We start from the raw sequence: 14,147 nt of genomic DNA on the forward strand, positions 1-14,147 counted from the left end.
TATTATTCATGAGCACACACACGATTTTTATAATGAGTCATATTGCTAATAGGCGACCTGATATTTTTTACTCAATAATGTTCAATCTGTCTTAAATACTATATTCTACAGTGTAGTGAGCATCTGTTGTTTTTGTTTGCCGTACACCCTCACCCTGGTTGCTTCCAGGAAACTGCTCTACACTTGTATTTCTGGAGAGAGCACTTGTATGACTTACACTTTCCTCCCATGACCCCTGGAGCAAGTGATTGACCCAATCTTGTTCAGTCATCATACAAACAAGGTAAGTGAACAACAGAAAACTTTGCCATCCAGCTGCTTTCTCCTCCTTCCCACTCTCAGATTCAGTGCTGGCACTTTGCACTCTGTTGGTGGCCTATCACATCTTGTCATTTGGGCCCATTTTCTTTATTTGTATACTTTTTTCATTTCCATGCTTTCACTTTCCTTGTTTTAGTCTTTTTTATTTGCGCTTTTCCATCATCCTTGGTTACCTCACCTTTCCTCTGATGGTGAATTTCCAGATTCCACATGTCTCCTTTGAGTTACACCAGGAGCCGTCTCTAATGTTGGCATCCTGTGTCAGTCTTTTCAGCAGCAACGGATCCATTCCTGTAGCTCTGTATCTGTGTGAGCCTTTGCCAGCTCTCGCTCTCTATTCTTAGGCCTTTCATGAATACCTCTTCTGCAACAGTACTCTTTTGTAAAGAAAATGCGGAGTGGATAATCATGCTGACAGAGTGGCTAACAGCTCTTAAAGGAACTGGCAGCTCCTGGCACCGCAAGACTGTCATGATCCTCCAATGTGAGAGAGCCATCATAGTCTCAGCATTTGAAGACCGAAGGTAAGTAGGCAACCCTCCATCACTCCATTCATTTACTTAAGCAAGTGGATTTCCAGATACTGTAAGAAGGGCTGAAAAAATGAAGGGTAAGCAAGATAAGATCCTTTCCCTTGAAGAATTCACAGTTTAGTGGATTAGACAGCTAGATATGTAAGGAGATAATTACAGTGAGAGATATGATTTTATAAATATATGTATAAAATATTTTATTAGAAAAACATGCACTAAAAGGAAATATGCCAAAAGTTAGCAGTGGTTATCTCTGTTAGATGATTTTTCCCCTTTTTGCTTATTGTATTTTCAGAATTTTTCCTTCAATGTATATTTATTATTTTTGAAATGAAGAGAAAAGAATCATCACAAAAAGCAGCACAATGGGATACATGCTATATTGGAAGTGTGCACAGTATTCTAAGGAAGCAACTAACTTGTCTGGGGAAGTGAAAGAAAACCTTGCAATATCTTATACTCATATGTGTCTTTCACATGCCAACCAATGCAGTGTATGGCCTTGTTTGGATTCTGGTCTAAGCAAACCATCTGTAAAAATATTTATAAGGCAAGTGGGGAAACTGAACTCTGACTGGATATTTGATGATACTAAAGTAGTAGTAGTATTATAAGATATGATAAAGGTATTACAGTAATGTTAGGAAAAAAAGAACCCTTATCTTTTAGGTAAACATACTGACATACTTGTGAAATGATATGAAATTTGGTATTTTACAGGTAAATAATTCATTGGTTGGGAATACAAAATGAAAACAGTGGTCATGAGTTCATTATTGAAGTTGGGTAATGAATTCATGGAGTTTGTTTCAATATTTTTACTCCTTTTGTGTTTGTCTGAAATTTTCTATAATACAACATGCAATAATAATTAATATAAAATTTTTTCTCTAATAAATATAAACAATTTCAAATATCTCTATCTTCAAGACTCAGCTCAAAAGGCATCTTCTATACCCGTGAATGAGCATACAACAATCAATCCACGTGTGTGTTGACACATACACAAGCAACATTGACAAAGTCACTGTGCATTGTATGTTGTCTGCTTCATGATCACCTGATCTGTGTCAATGACAATTGCTTTGCAACTTCAACATATATGTTTATATTATTCAATGTTTATGGTGCACTTACACACAATAATCAAATATTTTAGTCTTTTTTATTGTTAAGGAAAGAGATCTTCTCTTTGAAACCTTTACTGATCATTCACTCCATTATTTGCACCCCACCTGAACTCCGCGTATGCAACAGGGAACCCATAACACACGCTCGTGTTCATTTGTTCACTTATATTTAAGTGAAATCAAAGTGTAGCACATGAAACCTATTCAGTAAATAGTTGTGATGGTACCTGTTATAATCAGTCCTTTCTTTCAGGCTATAAGACTAGCAGTGACCATACCTTACTTATCTTTGTATACCCAGCAATTATCTCAATACCTGGTAACATTTTGAGTGCTCAATAAATCTCTCTTAAATGAATGAATAAGTGAAACTTAGGATTACTCCACTCATAGACCTATACTAAGTCTGGTAGAAACACCCATAAGACTGAGGAATGAAAACTAATTCATGCCCTACAGTTTATTCAATGCTCCACAGCTGATTTGGTCAGAAACAGAACATGTTCTTAGATTCAACACAGTAACTTTGAGCGCAAATGGCAGAGAAAGATTAAATACCTTTTTCATTTTTGGCAAGCAATGCAATGTGCTCAATAGCCATCCTTTACCTTAATTCCATCCTGAGTCCCTCGCAACTGCAAACATAAATTGTTGGGGAGGTAAGTTAGGGACAGGACAAAGTATGGAGTGAGGCTGAGGGATTGGGTCAGAGACAGAGTAAATCTCAGCGAATGGTTATTTCACCTAATATTTGGTAATGTTTCTTAAAAGCTGAAAACACTTTCATGACTTATTTTTTAGGCTGTGTCAAAATATTCCTGGCATCAAAATGATTTGATCAAGACATGTACTCAATTATTCTCCACAATTACACTGTAAGGTAAATAGAGCCTGCCACCTCTGTTTTAAAGAAGAGGAAAATAAGGAAATTTGCTCTTCATGTGGCTTAGATTTTAAATTGTGAGACAATTTTTTTAATGCAGCCTACTGAGATATTAATGCCACAGCATCACTGCCAAGAAACAACTATTTGTTTTGAAGCAGGTGTTGGATCAGAAGTACTCTTTAGATTCTCAAGAAAGTATTTGAGTGACATCCAAACTCAAAGACCTCCAGAATGAGGGAGATTTGTTTGTTTATTTTTAGGTACACGAACAACTAACTTGCTCCTTAAAAAGCAGGGGTGCGGAAATCAAAGGCCTGATTGTGCTGAATTCTTCTCTTTGGTCATTATTCAGACTAGTTCCCAGCATGCCACAGTCCAAAGGAAAGGGTCCAAGCTCTCTTTAAAAATCAGAGACTAAACAGCTTACTCAGCACCCTGCTCACATTAGTGCTGCTTGTATTCATTATTTTAAAGTCTTTTGATAACTCCTTTTATGCAATAATCTTAGGCTTCTGGGAATATTCTCAAAATATAGGAAGCACCTCCCTGACCTAGTTATGATGACAGACGCTTTTAATGACTACCCCCTCTCTTCAAGAAATGCTGGAACAACCAAGTCCTTAGGCATAATTGAATCCTAGGGAAGAATTTTACAGAAGTGCTTTTTTTTTTTTCTCTTTTTTCTTTTCTTTTTTTTTCCTTTCGTTCTTTGAAGAGTGGTTTCCCATGGTGAGGAAAGGGAAATTTTTTATTGAAACTGGCCCCTGCTGCTCACTTACCCTGGACTGACAAGGATATTCACCCTTAGGGGAACAAGCAATGATTTTTTTGTTATTCTGTTTCAGCATCTGGGAGAGTGCGTTGCAGCAATCTATTTGAAAGAACGTTCCTTAAATATCCCAATTCAGAAAACTCCATAGAGCTGAGACACAAGAGCACCGAGGGAGCCCTGGTGCTCCCAAATCACAAAAGGCACGGCTTTTCTAAAAACATAGAATTATATCTACCATTTAGGTACAGAATGTGGAATGGAAAGATGGGCCATCTGAGGAGACATCCCAGAATAATCTCAAAGCAGAACCCCTCGCACAAGGTTATCCAGCTTTCCTTGACAGGTGCACGGGCAGAGAAGGCATTTGGTCCCCGAGGTAACATTTACTTGGGAGGTTACGACAACGAGATCCACGCTTACGGCAACCCAGGTGACCCTGAGCGCAGGAGCACCCCCGGAATGCGGCACAGAAACTACGCTAGCTGGTCTGTCGTCCCTCCCCCCTTCCACTCCCACGGGGGATTAGAGTAGCTCTGGAGTCGCTGACGCCATCCCCTCCCGCCTCTGGCTCGCAGGGAGCATGCGCTTCCATCCTCACTTCCTCTGGAGGAGGGAGCGAGGATACGGCGACGCCCTGGCCGACCCGCTGCCCGCGCCGCGTCGCAGAACTTCAGCACCCATGGGGCGGACAGCGCTCTCCTCCACCTGAGGACCTGAGTCCCGCGCCCCCAGTTTTCCTCATCCCTTTACTCCGGAGCCCCGCAGGGCTCCACCAGCCGCGGGTCCCTGCCACTCGCCCACCCCGCGCCCGCCCTCCTAGCTCTTCCTGTTTTTACGCCTCCTTTTCATTCATAACAAAAGCTACAGCCCCGGGAGCCCGGCGCCAGGCTGTTTCCGGAGCCAAGCGTGGAAGAATGGGGTTCCTCTGGACCGGCACTTGGATTGTGGTGCTGGTGCTACACAGCAGCCCAATTCAAGCTTTCCCTAAACCCGCAGGCAGCCAAGGTACGTGGACACTTTTCTTCCCACCTCCCTTTGATTTTGCCACGAAAAGCTAAAGCTTGGTATAATCTGCGAGCTGTAAATCACCTTGCCTCATTTTCTGATCACATCATATCCGTGCATAGTGACAGAGAAATCAGTTCGAATTTAGAGCCAGAAGACAGATTTTCCTCCCTCGCTTTTTAAATGATAGAGCAATAACATGGGTTGTTTTGAAAGATCTTATTTTGAAATTAGGAGGGGGTGTCTTTTCCACCTAATAAAGTGGCTTGTTTTTGGTTACTTTCCTAGTCACCTTACAACCTTTCTCAGATAGTCTATCCATAACATGTGCAGTGTATGATAAAAGAGCTTTTAATGTGCCAATGATACCAATCCAGATTATGCTCTGTCCAGTTGAAAACAGCAGGTAAACCAAGTGTTAGAACTATCTGTTAGATTTCTGGTCCGGAGGGGGGAAAAGAAAAAGATATAATTCTATTAACTCAGGAAATGCACCAGCATAATAAGCAAGGCAACACTGATAATCATCATTATTGTATAATTTTGATAATCTTTGTTACTATATATTTTTGTTTCACAGTCATCCAAAAATATTTCTCCTTTTTTTTTTTGAGGATTTTATTTAATAAGACATATTGTCTTTCCAATGCACAATTAAATTTGTATTTGTGTGTGTTTATTCTAGACAAACCCCTACATAATAGAGAATTAAGTGCAGAAAGACCTTTGAATGAGCAGGTAGGTCAGAAGTAAAATTATAAATGCTATTCCATTATTATTTAATGTAATTATGCTGTGACTTTTTAGCCATTTTGAATTCACAAACCTCAGGAGTTTAATAAGAAACAAAAATTATGATGGGAAATATAATTTTGGTAATTTCTATGTCCTGACAGTTAAATATAGAGAGTTCTATATAGTACAAAGAGCTGACTGCATAATAACCCAGTAAGCTCAACATCACATCCACTCTATTGTAAGATTTCTTAATTTATCAGATATTTCTCTCTTACAAATATTATCAGAGAAGGGAATTAATATTTATAGACCATCTGCCCTTTATTTTACCTTATTTAATCCTTATGACAATACTTTGATATAGAAATTATTATCTACATCTTACAAACAAGAAAACTAAATCCCATGGAGATTAAATCATTTAGCTGTCATATGTGGTAAGTGAAGGAGCAATGATTTAAAACCAGGTCTATCTCCTGTTTTTTCACAGATTGCTGAAGCAGAAGCAGACAAAATTAAAAAAACATATCCTCCAGGTAATAAGAAATTACACTGATGTTAATTTAAATAATGTAGGCTATGAGAAGCTTAACTAAAATGGATGTGCTGGGCTTGGGGGCTTTTCTTCCAGAAAACAAACCAGGTGAGAGCAATTATTCCTTTGTTGATAACTTGAACCTGCTAAAGGCTATAACAGAAAAGGAAAAAAATGAGAAAGAAAGGCAGTCCGTAAAAAGCTCCACAAATGATAATAAATTGAATGTGGAAGATGTTGATTCAACCAAGAATCGAAGACTGATTGATGATTATGATTCTACTAAGAGTGGACTGGATCATAAATTTCAAGGTAAATGAAGAAAAAGAAATTTTGCTACCTATTTTGTCTAATTTGGAGTTTCCAATTGTGTTAGGAGAAAGTTCTATATTTTAAAAAATATCTCTTACTCACTTACAATCCTTTATTAGTCATGTCCCAAATTGAGATAAAGCCCAAACTTACTGATAATGTGCAAAGCTCCAGCTCCACAGAAGCGAAGCCCAGAATTTATTTTCACTTTAAAGGTTCCTTTACTGATGCTTTGAAAAAAAATTTAAATCTACTCTCTATATTTTATTTTACTGAATTCATTTTAACATTCCAATTTATTTTAACTATTAGTACAAACAAAATATCATAATTCTCAAATAATTAAATCAACAAACTACCACCCACCCCCCAAAGTGAAATATCCATTACTCCCTTTTCAGTGTTCTCTTCCTAGCTACATCCTTTCTCCCTAGGTCTTTCTAACTTTTCCATGGCTTTAGTTACCATCTATATCCTGATGTCTTATATCATTAGCCCAGACTTCTCTGAATTATAGACCTATATATCTAGCTATCTACTGACTTATCGTCCCTTGGAAGTCTCAGATGCACCTCAAACTTAACATACCCAAGATAAAACTCATATTTTCTGTACATCTTACAATTTAGCCCTCTTTCCTCTAGGAAAGGCACAATTACACATCCGGTTTTTCAAGACAAATCTAGGAGTCAAACTATTTCTTTTCTTCCTTACCTCTCAAATTCTAATCCATCAGTCTTATCAATTTTACCTCCTATGTAACTCTCAAAATTTTTTTCTGTATCCCCAATCATCTCCATCCTTTCCAAGCTCCAATCATGTCTCACTTGAACTACAGCAAAATCTTCTAACGGATCTTCTAGCATTCTCTCTGACCCTCTCCATCTTATTCTTTGTGTAGCAGTCAGAATGATCTTTTCAACACAGATATAAGCATGTCACTCTTTTGCATAAAACCTGTTAATAGATTCCCATTTCTCTTAGGATAAAACCCCAAATCCTTAATGTGGCTTCTACAGTTCTACATGGACTGTCTACTTTTCTAGGTTCATCCAGCACACATGATCTGATAGAAACCTTTTTTTTTAAAGAACTTTTATTGAGATACAATTGACATACAATAAACTGCATATATTTAAAGTGTACAATTTGATTTTTCTTATTAGTAATGTATATATGGCAATCCCAATCTCTCAATTCATCCCCCACCCCACCCCGCTTTCCCCACTTGGTGTTCATATGTTTGTTCTTTCTACATCTGTGTCTCTATTTCTGCCTTGCAAAGTGGTTGATTTGTACTATTTTTCTATATTCCGCACATATGTGTTAATCTATGTTATTTGTTTTTCTCTTTCTGACTCACTTCACTCTGTATGACAGTCTGTAGGTCCATTCATGTCTCTACAAATGTCCCAATTTCATTCCTTTTTATGGCTGAGTAATATTCCATTGTATATATGTACCACAGCTTCTTTATCCATTCATCTGTTGATGGACATTTAGGTTGCTTCCATGACCTGGTTATTGTAAACAGTGCTGCAATGAACATTGGGGTGAATGTGTCTTTTTGAATTATGGAGAAACCTTATTTCTTTCCTTCATGGCATTTATTGCAGTTTGTAATTTTACATCCTTGAGTGTGACTACTTATGATTTATCTTTTTCTCCTAAACTAAACTGAAAACTCTTTGAGAACAGAGACATTGTAGTCCAAGTGTCTGGAGCTCATGAATTTATTGCCTGAATTGATAAATAAACAAATGCACAAATAAAAGAATACATGAGGGAATAAATTAACTATTATACCTAGGCATTGATGTCTCCCTCAGGGTGTCTTCCATTCTGAGTACTGATGCTTAGGAGGGACAACAGATTTTCTTATGTCTTAATTCTCTTCCATGGGCCGCAAGAGAATTATACTGATTACCTCTGCCTAAAAAAACAACTGCCAATTAAATTTGACTTTTATAGGCTATCATAGCCTGAGGAGAAATCAGAAGTGTGTTGTGTATGTGTGGGGTGGGGGAGATGGTCTATATTTTGACACATTTCATATTGTATACTATTCAAGGAAAATTTTTTTGTGGTTTTTTGTGGGTTTTTTGTTTTGGTTTCGTTGGTGGGTTTTTTGGGGGTTTTCTTTTTGTTTGTTTGTTTGTTTGTTTTTAACTGCACTGTGCATGGCGCTTAATTCCCCGACCAGGGATTGAACCCCAGCACATGGCAATAGAAGCGCCAAGTGCTAACCACTGGACTGCCAAGGATTTCCCAAGGGAAATTTTTTTAAAATTTTTATTATTTATTTATTTATTTTTGGCTGCATTGGGTCTTCTTTGCTGCGTGCAGGCTTTCTCTAGTTGTGGCGTGGGCTATTAGCAGGGGCTACTCTTTGTTGTGTGGGCTTCTCAGTGCCATGGCTTCTCTTGTTGCAGAGCACAGGCTCTAGGTGTGGGGGCTTCAGTAGTTGCCTCGTGTGGGCTTAGTAGTAGTGACACACAGGCTTAGTTGCTCCACAGCATGTGGAATCTTCCCAGACCAGGGCTTGAACCCATGTCCCCTGCATTTGCAGGTGGATTCCTAACCACTGCACCACCAGGGAATTCCCAGGGAATTTTTTTATTTGAATTATACTTTTTTAACCTAAAATATTTGGGCTAGAAATAAATAGGCACTGGGCATAGCCCCATGAAAAACAAATTTAACCACTTGGATTGAATTGACCAGTTGATTTAATAAAATAAAAATATAGTCTAATGTTTGTTTGTGTTTTTTGGTCAGATGGCCTGTACGTGCAGGCAGAGACAGATCTGTTTGTGATCTGATCTCTAACTTGAGCAACTTATGTTTAAATTGTTCAACATTTTATTAACATCCCAAATAGGTTCAGAACTACCAAGTGATAGTTTTGATGGCTCTAGGTTTACCCTAGGAGTCATTTCAAGTCCACTAGAGTATACAGAAAAGATTATTGAAGAGAATGATTTATGAGTGATTTGCTGATGTTCTCTCATACCCTGGTAATCCCAAAACCAGGAGGTTTGGGACCACCCAGGTGACTAGAACCTCAGAAGCATGCAGACTTACATCCCAGGAGGGAGGGCGAGAGGGCCTAACTTCTGCAGGGTGCTTTTACACCTTTAGGAAACCTCTAAATGGACTTGTGCTATAGGACCTAACAATTCTCCTTCTCAGTATTTTCTACAGTATGTATGATTCAGGATTTTTCCAGGTTTCTTTTAGAAAATAGTGCTTTGGGGCTCCTGTGTGCATTCACCAAATATTCATTGATCAATCACTATGTATCAGACTATGAGCAAGGCAGTGGGCTCTGTGCAGTTAGGGACCATGTCTAAACTATTTATGCCTCTATTTCCAGTCCCGACCCATAATAAGACTTCAGTACAAATCTACTGAATAAATGAATGTTGAGTGCCATATTAGATGCTGGAGATTCAAACATAAGTGGGCAGATGATGACTTGGAACAAGGCCCTTTTACATCCACTTAGAGTTGTAACTGCTTTAAAAAGTTATAAATGTCTAACTCATGTTTGATTTCCCTCTGAGGTCTATCTAGGGGGGTGAAATATCCCTTCATGAGCGGTACAGAAGTCATTCTGAGTAATTCTGTCCACTGTAGAGGAGCAGGGAAAGTCACTGAAAGGCAAGGAGCATTGCCCAGCTGCTCAACTATTAACCACATATAGCAAAGCTCTACTAGGTGAGGCGTAAGTTCCTGGCTCAAGAGAATACAGCAGTGCAGCGGAGGAAAGAGGCTATTTCTTCAGGGTGTTGCTAATGTTCTCCCTGTTGTGAAGTAAATTAACTGAAAAACAGTCATCTCGGTTATTTTCCAGCTTCAGCAGCCAACTGCTAGTCTTCCTTTTTCAGATCCCGAGGGATAAGTGGGAAGGGAAATAAATTCCTCCACCTCTGCATAGACCCGGGCACTTTCTGCTCCACATATTCCTGGGAGTCTGACTTGCAACCCACAAATGGAAAAATCAGACCTACATGATAGTGAGTCTCTGCTCCTAAAAAAATGGATGATGAACCCAATTTTCAGTGAGCCAGGAGGGCAGCTGATTTCACAGGGTTTTCTAAGGGACTTTTCTGCTCATTAGTCACTCTGGTACACAGGATCCAAAGGGCTCACAGCTCATGGGTTGGCCAACAACTCAGCAATAATATACTGTCCGAGAACTTCCAGTCCTCCGTGTACAGTGCCCCTGCTCATTTCCCTAAGCTTCTTTCCAAACACCAAGATGATATTCTGCCAGAGGCCCCTCCTACTTCCATCGTCACAGAGTCTAGAAAAAGTCTATGAATCCTCAGGAGTTATGGAAGAAAAGGTCAGAATTAGAATAGAAATAGGTAATAGGTTCTTCTTTCTTTAAGTGAATATGGTCAGAATTATTTGCACAGAATTTGGCTAGAGCTTCAATGTCTATTTTCTCTAGAAGATAATTGCAGTTCCTTTATTTCAAGTACAAGTCCACTGTCCATAATATTAAAACTACATTAACTTTCATTTGATACTTTGCAATTTTTATTTATTTATTTATTTTTGGCTCCGTTGGGTCTTTGTTGCTGCACAGGGGCTTTCTCTAGTTGCGGCAAGCAGGGACTTCTCATTGTGGTGGCTTCTCTTGTTGCAGAGCATGGGCTCTAGGCACACGGGCTTCAGGAGTTCTGGCTCACAGGTTTAGTTGCTCCGTGGCATGGGGCATCTTCCCAGACCAGGGCTTGAACTCATGTCCCCTGCATTGGCAGGAGGATTCTTAACCACTGCACCACCAGGGAAGTCCCAATACTTTGCAGTTTAAAAGGTGCTTTTAAATCTTGTTTTATTTGCTCCTCACGATCCGATGAAATACTCTTATTAACTTCCTTTATGGTGATCCAAGGATATATAGATTACAAGAGAGATCACTGGAGCTAAATTTCTGATCTTTGTAAGCTACCTAGAGGTGACAGGGGAGTTAAGTACCTTGTAAACTTGTGCTTATGAATATACTGTTCCCCGTGGTATAGGTCGGAAAAGATCAGTTGATTTCTGGGAATGCTCTGTGGACATGGGGCAACGCTTCCTTGCCACCAACCCTCCTGTATCCTTCCTTTCCCTCAGAAGGGCCTTTGCTTTAGTCTGGACTAGTGCTGCCAAATGTATTCCCAGCAAAGCCGAGGGTACATATCTGCAAGCGTCTCTGCAGAGATTTACATGGATTTACATATTGCTTTGTGCAAATCTGTTATCACATTTTAAAAGTTTAAATTCCAGGCACGCAAAATAAATTTCTTATTCTCTGGATAAAGAGGCTTGTCATATTAAGCTGCCTTACATAAAGGCGCCCTGACACATGTTCACTTACAAGTAAACAATTATTCTAGGTGAGTCATAAAATCTTTAAGACATACTCTCTGATCCTGAGTGTGAGGCAGTTTCCCCCACCCTTAGCCCAGGAATTTGCCTGCAAAGGGAGTACATGTGCAGATAATACCAACCTACTCCTTGTGGAGAAATTGAGTATCAAATTATATAATATATAGAAGGGTGCTTTGAGCAATACGGCATGCTATCTAACAGTATTTTACTTTTTGTACTATTAGTGCTAAAAATGGAGAGGCCTTTTGTATTGTCTTCAGATCTTCCTCTTATAATCACATAAGAAGCTTTCAGAATTTCCATTATCATCCTAGATTCTTAACTTGAAGTCAAATTTTATTTCAAACCAAGAGTTTACATGGACCAAGAACCACCTTAAACATATTCCAAACATATCTGAGTATACAAGATACAGAATATAAATCTAATGTAATCCAAGAAATAGGTCCATGATCACCACAATGTGAAGTTGTGATTGCTCTGTCTAGATGATCCAGATGGCCTTCATCAACTAGATGGTACTCCCTTAACTGCTGAAGACATTGTCCAGAAAATTGCTACCAGGATTTATGAGGAAAATGACAGAGGAGTATTTGACAAGATTGTTTCTAAACTGCTGAATCTTGGCCTAGTAAGTCACATGCATGAGAATAAACCAAATTCTGAGTACAGTTTGGAATACACTAAGCAGCCAAGCCACTGCATTCAAAGAGCCAAATGTTTATAATGCATCTACTTTATACCAGTCATCGTGGGTCTTGAGGACAAGTAAGACACCATTCTTTTCCTCTAGGAACTTATGGTTTGTCAGAGGCACTAGACAAGTACACACATGCTCATGATGCAAGTTGCATAAGAACCATGAGAGTGGTTGAGTGTGCCAGAGGATGGATTATATCCAGTTGTACAATAAGGAAAAGCTTCAGAGGAGGAGGTGTTTGAAGTGAGCCTAGAAGGATGGTTAGGATTTACGCAGCAGAAGTTTAAAAAGAAATGTGTTAGGTGAGAAGGAAATAAGATGTACAAAGCCACGCAATGATTGGGAAGCCCTAAGCAATCCAATCTAATCCTGCCCCAGCTTGGCCCCCAGGTACTAACACAGCCCTGGCAGGCTTTAAGAGGGTGCTAAATTTGCAGGTTTCAAAGGTTACCCACCATGACCTGCAGCTGAAGATTGAAAAACAGCCTTCAAGTTGTTTCTCAAAGTAAGTATTCTGTGGGTTCCAACAGACAGGACTGACCACTTGCCCAGTGGGCCCAAAGACACTTCTTCCCAGGAGTGCTGAGCAGTCCCTGTGATGGCCAGCATGTAGCAGAGGCATAAACAACGGATGTTCAAAGAGGGACCAGAACATTCTCTTGTCTTCTAAAAATACGTGTTCAACTAAAGAGTTTAGTCTAGATTTTTTTTAAATCACAAAAATGGGAATAACAGTTATATGTTTTGACTCTTTATAATAGATCACAGAAAGCCAGGCACACACACTGGAAGATGAAGTTGCAGAGGTTTTACAAAAATTGATCTCTAAGGAAGCCAACAATTATGAAGAGGAGCTCAGTAAACCAACAAGCAGGACTGAGACTCAGGTTGGAAAAATACTGGAGAAAGTGGTACGTATATGCGAGTGTACGTGCATCTATTATGTACTTGTGTATATGCATGTGCATGGATGTGTGTGTACCTGTATTTGTGTGTAATTAATACAATCAGTGTATAATTAATACTTCAGTTGGTGCCAAATAAGATTTGCGGTATGTGACATTTTTAGCCCACTTAAAATATAAAATAATGAAATACCAGTGAGTTAAAAGATATAAATGAACGCCAATTTGAAAATAATATAAAGATGCATGTTATACTCTATTACATAGTAAAGATTATGTGTTATACCCCAGAGTAAAATAATGCATAATAGTATGTGAAATGGTTATTTCACATAACAATTCATGTAATCCCAGTGCACTAGATCCAAACATTTCACAGCTCTTGGTATCCAACTTCTGTTCACAGTGGATGTCATCATCTGCTCCCAAAACCCCAAAAAAGAAACTTGGATTGATTTGATCTTTATCCACACCTGCTTCTATATTCCTCAGAGCTAGTTGCCTCATGCTGCCTCTCTGTCTACCCTGTGTTTTCACCTGCTTCTTCCTCTTTCCATTGGCTCAGAGGCCTGTCTGTCATCCTTTACTTAGATTTGTCGTTTATTTGTCCTTCTCCTTTCTGGATTCTTTGCCTCTTCATCTTTTCTTTGGCCTCAGCCAAACTACTAAAAATCATTCTCTCCTCCTTGAATTCTTTTTAAACTTCTCGATGGAGCTAACCAGGGGAGAATATAAGAGGATATCACACTCCTCACCTCTCTTTTCATTTTCTCCACCAGGGCACCCACAGTCCATGGCTCCTCATCCCCTCCAACATCCTATCCCAAATGCAAGGGAAAAGAGTACATGGACTTATGGTCCTGGTTTAGAGGAGGCTAGAAAACAGAAATTTGTATGAATTGTTTAGTTTTGTTTTTTACTAGAT

General features: G+C 39.1%; 1 protein-coding gene across 9 annotated transcripts in view; it reads left to right on the top strand.

The window, feature by feature from the left end:
* The first annotated feature begins 766 nt into the window (after positions 1 to 766).
* SCG3 (secretogranin III) overlaps positions 767 to 14,147 on the top strand; it is a 44,263-nt gene continuing 30,882 nt past the window's right edge. For 2 of the 9 annotated variants that reach the window (XM_057724666.1, XM_057724668.1), the window contains exons 1-8: positions 776 to 845; positions 3,885 to 4,072; positions 4,504 to 4,647; positions 5,333 to 5,385; positions 5,876 to 5,921; positions 6,017 to 6,232; positions 12,106 to 12,248; positions 13,079 to 13,228. In XM_057724666.1, coding sequence (XP_057580649.1) covers positions 793 to 845; positions 3,885 to 4,072; positions 4,504 to 4,647; positions 5,333 to 5,385; positions 5,876 to 5,921; positions 6,017 to 6,232; positions 12,106 to 12,248; positions 13,079 to 13,228 — 993 coding nt within the window. In that variant the 5' untranslated portion in view covers positions 776 to 792. Of the gene's footprint in view, positions 846 to 888; positions 932 to 2,785; positions 2,865 to 3,884; positions 4,073 to 4,503; positions 4,648 to 5,332; positions 5,386 to 5,875; positions 5,922 to 6,016; positions 6,233 to 12,105; positions 12,249 to 13,078; positions 13,229 to 14,147 lie in introns of those variants that run through there. The other 7 variants (XM_057724673.1, XM_057724670.1, XM_057724669.1 and 4 more) reach the window with 7 other exon arrangements.

This window comes from Hippopotamus amphibius, chromosome 2 (genome assembly GCF_030028045.1).
Source record: "Hippopotamus amphibius kiboko isolate mHipAmp2 chromosome 2, mHipAmp2.hap2, whole genome shotgun sequence".
NCBI classification, from domain to species: Eukaryota; Metazoa; Chordata; class Mammalia; order Artiodactyla; family Hippopotamidae; genus Hippopotamus; species Hippopotamus amphibius.